Here is a 10,934-nt window from a genome sequence, read left to right as displayed (position 1 = left end):
AGTTGAGAGCTGCCGCTATAAGGTTATACAAGAATGTAATTGCCAAACTATTTGGCATTTACATCGATAAGCTCAAAGGCTATTTAGAGGAAGAAGGATGTGATGGCACGATCTTAGCTAGGATAGTCGTCATCCTTCTTCTCTATGCTGACGATATTGTTCTTTTCACAAGGTGCCCATCTGATCTTCATAAGCAACTCATGTTTCTTAAGGATTTCTACACTACCATGGGTATGACTATTAACACTGACAAAACAAAAGTTATGATTATCAAATGCAAGAAGGAAACTTACGCTAATTTTATGTATGACAATAATAACTTGGAGGAAGTGTATTCTTACAAGTACCTAGGAATTGATATTCATCACAAGCTTAACTAGAACCATAGCATTGAGAAAAGGATTAATGGGGGGTGGAAAGCTTATTTTGGTCTTGAAAATAATTGTAAAACAACAAACCTCGTAATGTGGGATAAAAAGAAGTTCCTCTTTGAAACTTTAGTCACTCCTGTTATCTTATATGGTTGTGAGGTTTGGGGTTGCAACATCTCCAGAGAATCATGGAGAAAGATTGAGCAAATCCAAAAGCATTTTATAACTTACAACCTAAAAATTAAAAGTGATACACCCTATCCTATTCTCCTTATAGAAGCAGGTCTTTCCACTATTAAGAGCCTAGCTATGATTAGGTTTTTGTTGTACAAGCACAAACTCAATAACATAGATGATCATAGGCTTCCTAAGCTAGCTTTAAATTCCAGTCAAAACCACCTAAGGCTCAATCGGGAGTGGCATAAAGACACAAGGGCCTGGTTAAACTATTGGGAGATCAACGAGAATGACGCATTGCAAAACATAAATAACATTAAAGATATTGTTACTTCTAAGTTCAAAGAAAAGATGTGGTGTGAGAAAGATTTAGTGGCTAAAAGAAAATTAAGTTATTATAAGAAGGTCATCAACCCCACCCTAGAAGATCATCATCATCATCATCATCATCATCATCATCATCACCATCACCTCAGCATCATCATCATCATCATCATCACCACCACCATCACCTCAGCATCATCATCCTCATCATCATCACCATCATCACCATCACCTCAACATCATCATCATCATCACCATCATCACCATCATCACCATCATCATCATCATCACCATCATCATCATCATCAAATAATATTAAATTTAAATGATATTACTAACTATCATCACCATCATCATCACCTCATCATCATCATCATCATCACCATCATCATCACTATCATCACCATCATCATCATCACCATCATCACCATCACCTCAACATCATCATCATCATCATCACCATCATCATCATCATCATCATCATCACCTCAGCATCATCATCATCATCATCACCATCATCATCATCATCATCATCACCATCATCACCACCACCATCATCATCAAATAATATTAAATTTAAATGCTATTACTAACTATAAATTTTTTCCTAAATTTATATCATTTTAGCACATTATATTTTTAAATTAATCAAATAAAACACAAAATTTTAACTAATCAAAATAATAAAATAATGATAATTAACATTCACTAATACCAATATAGTTTATTAAACCTTAAAAGAAATGATTAATTGATTAAAAAAGAGAAAGTTCTCAAAACACTATAACTTTGTTTACTTAACGAATTAAAAAAATTAATAATATAACAAAAATATAGTAAACTTAAATTATTATTTCTAAAAATTATGAATTTATAAATCCACTATCTTTCATAAATCCACAATTTTTAAAAATAATATTTTAAATTTAAATTATATATTTAATCTTAAACCCATTTCAAAAGTTACCTAGGCTGACCTCCCACTCCGAAGATGTTTTGAGAAAGGAACTAAGGTCAGGCAGGCTTGGGTAAAAGACTAAAGCAGACTACGCAGACTCAGATAAGGTAGATTCAGTGATATCCATCATTTTAAAAAATAATAATTTAAATTTAAATTATAGTTCATTTTTAATTATAATTTTATGTAAGTTAATTTTTATCTGACTAGTTCATCCTTTTAAAAAATAATAATTTAAATGTAAATTTTAATTATATATTTAGCAAGTCATTATTTTTAATTATAATTTTATTTAAATTAATTTATATTATTTTTAATTATAATTTTATTTAAATTAATTTATATTCGAGTGGTTGAACAGCTTTCTAATAAAATTTCAATAACGTCTTAATTTGATATACATTAAGTTTTGTTGGTTCAAAACCCGTTAACAAATAAAATTTTAATATAGATCGCAGAAGCTTCAATTTAATAATTATTTAATTTTAAAAATCAAAATATATTAGTTAAATATTATTTAATTTTAACCCTCCCATCAAAAAAGGGTAAAAAATAATTCTACACTCTAATTTTGTTGTTAAATTAATGCTCACCATCCGAGCATATTCGCTAAAATAGAAAATAAAAATGCTGTAAAAAGGCATCTGCCCTTAGTCATATTGAAATTGAGAATGAATACGTTGAAAACACTACATTTTGCTTAATATTAGTGAATATTAATATTAGCAGTCGCATTCAAGCACACTCATGTTGAAAATGATAAATGGAAAACAAGGAATATTTTTTCCATATTAGTCAATGAGTTATGATTAAAGCAGACATAATAAAAAATGAATTAAAAAAAATATATAGCAAACTCATATTGGAAATGACATTGAATCTTATTTAATATTATTATTAACTTAAAAAAATTAAAGTAGAGATTGGTCCGAATAAATTATAAAGTTAAAGTTGAATAATAATAACAAAAAGAAATTAAATGAATTTTATATATATATATATTAAAATATTTTATATATATAGGAAAAAAAAAAAATCCCAAATAATATTTTTATATTTTATATGAAGAATATACATATTTTGAGAATGAGAATAAGGTTTGAAGCTATGACAATGATATTGAGTTTAATATGTTACATGTTGGAATTGAACTTGGATGGAAAGAATAATAACTTTCTTCAAACCACCCCAAATTAATCTAATCTAACTAACTATATATAATATTTTGAATATTGCTAATTAAACATTGATACATCACAAAAGTCCAATCACAGAACCCAAAAAAAACAGGGACTATCACACAGGTGGAATGGAATGATAACCCAAAAATCACAGAACCACAGACATCAGGTTGAATGGAATGACAACCCAAAAATCACAGAACCACATACACTAAGAGAAAAATGCAAGTTCAATCTCTCTTACTTTCATAAATGAATTAAATCAGTCATTCTTATTCATTTTGATCTTTACAATTGTACAATACTTTGGTGACAATGCCTTGGTACCAGAGGTCATTTTGGCTTACAACTACTCATTCAACCTCTTATTCAGAATACTAGATTATCTCCACAACATAATGTCCTATTTTCAAAAAAAATCATTAGCTTCAGGTTGTTATTTCTTTTTCATCTACTAATTCAACCTCTTATTATGAACCAGAAATAATCTCCACACCCTGTACTATTCTCAAAAAATTCCTAAAACTTATATTTTGGTTATGGTTTTACTTGGCTTGTAGGAAGGGATACCAATTGATCTTTCCTCTTGCCCGCATAGGGGTGACAGAGCCCTCCTTGGTCTTCAAATGGACTGTCCAGGGCTTGAAAATAGCCCTAAGATTTCAATTCAAGAGCTCATGGTCATGTTGGTCTTGTCACTGTTGGCACAATGACAATAATGATTCAAGCCTGGGTTTAGCAATGGCTTCAAGGGGTACACCTTTCAGAGTATATCCAAATGCTTCCACCATGTCATCATCGTCCAGTCTTTCTTTGGAAGGAGGAGACCAGTTGAAGAGCTGAAGCAGCCGAGCCAAACCAAGTAAGACCACACTCATTCCAAGGGAAGCCCCAGGGCAGCCTCTTCTTCCTGCTCCAAATGGAACAATTTTGCAATCTGGGTCATTGAAATCCACATTTTGATCATTGTTATCATTATTCACCGGGAGGAACCTTTCTGGTTGGAAAGTGTTGGGATTGGACCACACTGCAGGGTTCCTCCCCAACGCATATGTGTTGATGAGAATCCTCGTGTTCTTGGGTATGTCATAGCCTCCTACCTTTGTTTCCGCCATGGAAATGTGAGGAATGAGGAAGCCACCCACTGGATGCAACCTGAATACTTCCTTAACAACAGCCCTTAATACTCTCAAATTCCCCAAATCGGACTCCTCCACAAGTCGATCCTGCCCGACAACTTGGTTAATCTCTTGTTGCACTTTGGCCATGTATTCTGGGTGCCTCAATAGCTCGGCCATTGTCCACTCGCTGGTTACAGAGGAAGTGTCTGTTCCTGCAGCAACCATATCCTGTTGAAGAAGGGACAGACTGTTAGCATTAGGATTTTCGTGTTGTAGAAATGAAATGAAACAAACATAGACACCATGTCGAGACCAATAGATGAAAATGAACAAATAGATATATTGAATATGATAATTAACATCCATAGTTAGTTATATTTAAGGGAACCAAAATCTTCAACAAAATATATGGCACTTCAATTTTCAGTAAGCTTCCAATTAAGAAGGTATGATAAACTAACGCTGACAAGGAAGGGAACCCAAAAAGTAGATGGCACTTCTAAGCAATGTTAGAACTTAGAACTGGGGAGTAAGGATGTTATAGCATTAACCACAGAACTTGCATCTCAAAGCCAGATGGTGCCTGAGCATTGTTGTACCAGAGTAAGGGAGGTTGTTAGAGGATGTCACCAGATCAACAATGGAAGTTGTACCTCAAAAGCAGTTGGTGCCAAGCAATGTTAAGACCAAAGTGAGGTTTGATATTTTCAAGTCAATCAAGGAACTTGCATCTCAAATATGTCCAGCTGCTGACAAGTGAGTGGAGGAGGACGTTATCACATCAAACAGGGAGCCTGCACCTCAAAGCTATCTTGGAAAATGGAAGAACAAAGGTCCTGTATTCACACAATGCTACATGATAGTTTTGATATATTAAGGTTTATAACACTTGGTACTGCTGATAAAGGCAAGGATCTGAACTGATAAACTGCACTTCTGCATTCATTCCATTGCACATAATTTTGTCTAGTGCTTTACACGAAATAGTTCTCCATTCATGTAATTTTGTCACAACAGGTCTGGAAATCCTTATGAACGCATGATAAACAACAGCTTAGCTAAATTTTGGGATATTGCTTTAAATAATATAGAATGCCAAGAGAAGGAATTCACTGTGTAAAACCAAGAAAAGAATAAAGCTTATCACTTAGCTTCATACCCAAATCAATGGCAAACAAATAGGTTTGATCAATACCTTCAATCCAATCCTCATACATGAACTGACAACATCACTATCAAATCAAAACAGAGCACAAGAAAAAAATAAAGTGAAGAATTTTTTAGACTCACTATGAGAATGGCTTTGATCTTTGTCATGTCCAAGCTCCTATCTCGGTCTTCTGCTTCAAGCAGTGTGTGAACAAAGTTTACAGGTCCTGTTCCACTGCCTTCCTTAAGTACAAGACGTTGCTCTTCGATGACTCGATCATACAATTCATCAACCCATTGCATTATTTCACGCATTCGCTTTTCTTGACCCTGCAGATCCAGACGCCTCAGGAAGGGAAGATAATCTCCAATGTTGAAAGCATTGATCAGAGAAAAGGATTCATAAATTTTGGCCTTATGTTCAGCTGCCACTTCAGGGCCTGCACCCTTCGGACCAAAAAACCTCTGGCCCAATATCATCCTGGTAATGGCATTGCTTGTCAATGACCCAAACAGGTTTCTCATGTTAATACTTCTTCCTTCATGAGATGCCTTGAGTACGTCCCCCACCATGCATTGAACTTCTTCATTTCTTCCTTTTCTGTAAGAATCGATCTTTTTTGGAGTTAAAAGCTCCATCGTGCAAATTTTTCTGACTGTTCTCCAATGTGACCCAGAAGGAGCAAAAGCAATGTCATTGCCCCCAAATGTGAAGTGTTCTGAGGCAATATTTTTCGGTCTAGAAGCGAAAACATGGTCTTGCTTCAATAAAAACTCCTTGATATACTTGGGATCATCTGTCACAACAGTAGGCACCATTCCAATGTGAATGTAAACAAGGGGACCATACTTCTGATTGAATTTCTGCATCCCCAGATGAGGAACAGGACCAATTTGTAACAGGTTTCCCACAATTGGCCACCTCCGGGGACCAGGAGCAAGCTTCAACTGTTTTCCCCACTTCCATTTTAGGAAACCCTGGAAATATACTGTTAATGTAAGTGCAAGCAGCACGTATTGAGTCCATCCACAAAGTACATGCTCAAGCAGAAATCTAATGGATTCCATCAATCTTAAAGATATTGTAGAGCAGGTTCAATCCAGCTGACTTGCTTTGGTTTGGTCCGGTCTGGTCTGAGCTGAGTGAATATAAGGTACTACACTTTGATCCAATCCAGCTTTAAGCCCATTCTCGAAGAGGAGTATTTCTTCAAATCTGAGAGCTTTATAACCAGGAAGCCCACAGTAAGAATTTTTTTAATCCCCCGATGATGTCATACATGTACCAGAGTCCAATTCAGTCACTATCTAAAAATCAGAGAGAGATGTCAAAGTCCTGACACTAGAATACTATGCCTAACCAATATAACAAGGAAGCTTACTACTGCCAAGAAACTTACAGCACAACACGGGCCCCCCACATTTATACAAATCTCACAAACAAACAGAGAAGCAACTAAATGCATCTTGTCAGTAACTTCAAGGACATACCCACAAATTTCAAAGGGAAAAAGTCACAGTAAAGGTGTCAGAGATATCTAGGGAACACCAACATTTGAGGAAAACGCCACATCAGAGAAATACCCAAGAAAACAACATCATATCTACAGGTCCATATATTGAAACCTCATAATCGAGTGAAAGCATACCCTATCTTTAGCCTTGCTAGCCTTGTAACACTGTATTGTACTGTTTAACTAAAGCGGGTGACCTAACTGTTTTCTATCATGAAAATACCCATTCTAATCAAGAGGACTGTATAAACACTCAAATAAACCTAATTCTCGGATCTTGAATGCTCCTCTTACCTGGTAATGTTTGATCTTGATTCACCGATGACACCGAATAGCCCAGCCTGCCACAAAGAAGTAAATGCAAGAAGAAGAGTGGCCATCTGCAATCAATATTTGCTGAGGTTGGGTATTTATAGTGAGCAATATAGCATTGATTGATCACTTGTTGTACCGAACATGAACTATGGACAAGTGAATCCCCATGCACAGGATGTTCATAGAAACACCAAATCCTCGTGGATTTGAGGCCTGACACAGGCCCCACATACCTAGTTGTCAATTCCCATTTCTCTCTTGCCCCATGTGTTTGAGAATGTGGTGCTCGGCTGTCGCATTTGACCAGAACTCCAAGCGTTTTTTTATCAGAATTTCAGCTCATTGAACCATCAAACCTAGCTCTGCAACAGCTGGCCTGGATCTCCCAATAAGCAAGCCAATGTAACGGAACAGTTGACCTATACGTAAGACGAAACCCTCATAGAAGTCGGGTCCACAATTTTTATTTAAAGTTTCCATGTTACTGTGTTGGTTTCTGTGTGCAGGCAAACTACGTTATCCTTTCTCCTTTCCTGAGATTCCAATTCCAATGGATCTGTTCTGCTTTTCATAATTCTTTATTGGTAACTGTCTTGACATGAATAGAAGTTTTGCTGTGACAGTTTGTGCAACATGGTCGAAGGTTCCATCTCTGAAATGCAATGTTTTTTAGGCATTGGTTTGAGCCAAATGAAAAGATTAGATTATGGTCCAAATGGGACCGCCATCGAAATTGAATATGAAGGATGACTTCATCTAGTTGGTGGATACTATATTTCTTTCTTGGTAGGTACCAGATGGGTCTTCCAGGGTTATTATGCCTGTTGAAAAATGAAAAACATAAGCTCCAAATTCCATATCATTTGTCTTTGATACGTGTATTACTCAAATACTCAAAATTCTGCTTCAATAAAAAATGTTAACCTATGAAGTTACGAGGTTTTGGAAATCGGAAGGAGTGGAGAAAGGCACTAGGGATTTAAAACTATGAAGTTCGAAAGTTATTGGAGTTCTAAAGAAGTGGGTGTTGGAATGAGGCATAGAATTTCATGGGCTATCAAATATAGTTAAGAAATTTGGATCATTTTTCATTAAAAATATTAAATTAAGAGTAGAATTTATGGAATTTTTAAAATCAATGTTGAAGTTAAAGTGTATATATATATAAAGGTTCTTATAATGTACTATAATATGGGTTGTTATTGGAGTATTAAAAAAAATTATTGTTTTGAAAAATGTGTTATTAAAAAAATTTATATAACTTAAAGATGTGTATTTTTTTCATTATTTTAAAATATTTTAATATGTAATTTAAATAAATTAATTTTATATAAATTTTAAAGAAGGAAAAAATTGTTTTATGAGTATAATTTTTTGAATATATATATATATATATAGCAAAGATTAGAATGAATTCTCATGAGCTTTATAATAAAATAGGTTGTTGGGCAGTTCCTAAAACGCCATGGATGGAAAGGATCTGCCATATATGTGAGAATAGGAGCATGAGGATGAAAACTACTTCCTCTTAGAGTGTCCTACATACAACCACATTAGATCTTAGTTTCACAATCTTTGTTACAATACTGACCTTCCTAGCCTTTTACAATGTCAAAATTATAGTGAGCTCGGGAAGCTTCTCTCCAAGCTTTTTGAGCATAGGAATAAAATCTTAAATCAAAATAAATAATTTGTTTATTTAGGTCCGATAGATCATTGTTTTTTTAGCATAGGAATAAAATCTTAAATCAAAATAAATAATTTGTTTATTTAGGTCCGATAGATCATTGTTTGGTCTAACGGACGTTAACCATCATCATCATCATCAATTTTAGTAAAAATAGAATTATATAAAATTATTTTCTTTTATTTTTATTAATTTCAAAGAAATTAATTATTTTTGGAAATTTAAAATATAATAATTTTTGAAAAGAGCATATATATATATATAATATAAAATTAATTAATTTGTTTAAGGTTTAAAATTTGTATAATATATTATAATATTAGTTGTTATTAGAGTATTAAAAATAATATTGTTTTGAAAAATGTTTTATTAGAAAGGCTCAATGTAAATGAAAGGTGCGTAATTTTTTTTTCTACAAATAAAACATTTTAATATATAATTTAAATAAACTAATTTAATATGAACTTTAAAGAAGAAAAGAATTGTTTTATGAGTATAATTTTTTGAATCCTTGAATTGACTATATATATAGATAAATAGATAGATATATTGTTATTAATTTTAATAATATTTAATATAACATAATTACAATTATTTATTTATATAATTATATTAAATATTTAAAATTATATATAAATATTCTCCGATTGGGGTGAGTGTTGGAGAGCTAGCGACGATGGGATCTACATCATGATCAGAGACATTATGACTTATAATAAAGGGTGTTTGGATGGTTGTCCTCATTTAATTTAATGCATGTGCAAGGTGGCAAACAATAGATATTGATGTGAGTGATGGTTGTGAGGTCTAACGAGATGTAATGCCTCTAAGGTGTGGTGCAGAGAACCCAATCGGATCTGGTATAGATAGTTACAACCTCTCTGAAGTTTCAAGCGTGATTGTGAAAGTTTCTTCCAACCTGGTTTTGCTCCTTAGACTGCAAGCGACAGTTGTGGGTATGTTCTTTTCGCTTGTCCCAACCTTTCCTTTATCACTGTATTCACATGCTTCTTCTTAATTCGTTGGAGGGTTGTTTCTAAGATGGCACTATGAGATAATCATGAAGAAGCCTGGATAATTTGGGGGGCAAGTATGTATTATTCTGGCAATTGGATGGTCTATCTCTATAGTCTTTATGTTTCTTATGGCATCATGTTATTGTTAATGTTTTCGCATACCCAAAATGTACTTGGGGTTTTGATCAGTGAGTCTCACATAAAGGTTTCTCATCCAGTGGTTCTCTCTGTATTAAATTATATGTTTGGACTTTCATGGGGTAATTCGAAGAGGAATCCTCGTGATGTGACCACAACTCCTATCTCAAGGAGATTACGTAAACAAAGGGTGAATGTGGGTGACCTGTTACCTCGTGGTTGGGTCATCTAAGTGAGAAAAAAATGGTTGCATAGGCTTTCTACTTATTTTCCTTTTGCATTATGTTACATTATTGTTATAAATTTATTCTAATATTGGCTTCATAAGTTTACCACGCTAGGTTGTCTCTCTACGAGTTGGCCTCAAGCTTGGTCGCACTCTTGGGAAGCAGTGTGGTGGTTACTTAGTTTTGAGGTTCAAGGGCGCTTGTGTGGACTATGGTTTAGTTCCATGGCTCGACCTTCATGCAATGGGGCCATTAGACAGGGGGGTTGTGGTCGAAGCCGGAACAATGGAGCTAGACAAGTGGGCCGACATTCCCAATCATGACAGACTAGAGGCTGAGGGTGTCATAGTATATCAAGCTTGACCGACAAGGTCGGTCGGGCTTTCTAGGCCAACACACCCCCGCAGGTTCGACTGTTGTTTTATAAGTGGGAGACATATATCAAACAATGAGCAAATAACATTGATTTGGACATGGCGGAATGAAAAACTTTAATCATAGACCCAGGCCACTCTAGAGGACGATACACCCAGTTTCAATAGACAATGTACTTATACTTGATTATGAAAAATATTGTGGCAAAAGCAATGATGACTTCCTTAGTTGGTTCATCTAAGGATGTTTCAGACTTGTAGGAAATTCACAGGGAATTTCAACTCATCCAACATCAGACTCAACTTCAAAATACTCACATCATCCGCATAGAGAAACATATCTTGTGCCTTCTCAAACTGAACTTCCGGTCTCCAGTATTAT

At 34.5% G+C, this 10,934-nt stretch overlaps 1 protein-coding gene across 2 annotated transcripts; it reads right to left on the bottom strand.

The window, feature by feature from the left end:
* Positions 1-3,234: 3,234 nt before the first annotated feature.
* On the bottom strand, positions 3,235-7,748 carry LOC149163701 (cytochrome P450 703A2-like). Of its 2 annotated transcripts, none has more exons than XM_089431828.1 (3): positions 7,090-7,748; positions 5,423-6,589; positions 3,235-4,360 (listed from the first exon to the last, which is right to left on the bottom strand). In XM_089431828.1, the coding sequence occupies exons 2-3, from the start codon at positions 6,347-6,349 to the stop codon at positions 3,707-3,709; spliced, it is 1,581 nt and encodes a 526-aa protein (XP_089287954.1). In that variant the 5' UTR covers positions 6,350-6,589; positions 7,090-7,748; the 3' UTR covers positions 3,235-3,706. The 2 variants fall into 2 exon arrangements, with proteins under 2 accessions (XP_089287954.1, XP_089287953.1); XM_089431827.1 differs by having other exon boundaries at positions 5,423-6,504.
* Between the last annotated feature and the right edge of the window lie 3,186 nt (positions 7,749-10,934).

This window comes from Pinus tabuliformis, chromosome 5_1, assembly GCF_031772625.1.
Source record: "Pinus tabuliformis cultivar Carrire ecotype Pingquan chromosome 5_1, CPIR1, whole genome shotgun sequence".
NCBI lineage: Eukaryota > Viridiplantae > Streptophyta > Pinopsida > Pinales > Pinaceae > Pinus > Pinus tabuliformis.
This window is presented reverse-complemented; position numbering and strand designations above follow the sequence as displayed.

Coding starts and splice junctions, on each gene's coding strand:
- LOC149163701 (XM_089431828.1), bottom strand. CDS start 6,349: ATGGAATCCATTAGATTTCTGCTTGAGCATGTACTTTGTGGATGGACT. Junction 4,361..5,422: donor AGATCAAAGCCATTCTCATA/GTGAGTCTAAAA, acceptor CTTCTTCAACAG/GATATGGTTGCTGCAGGAAC.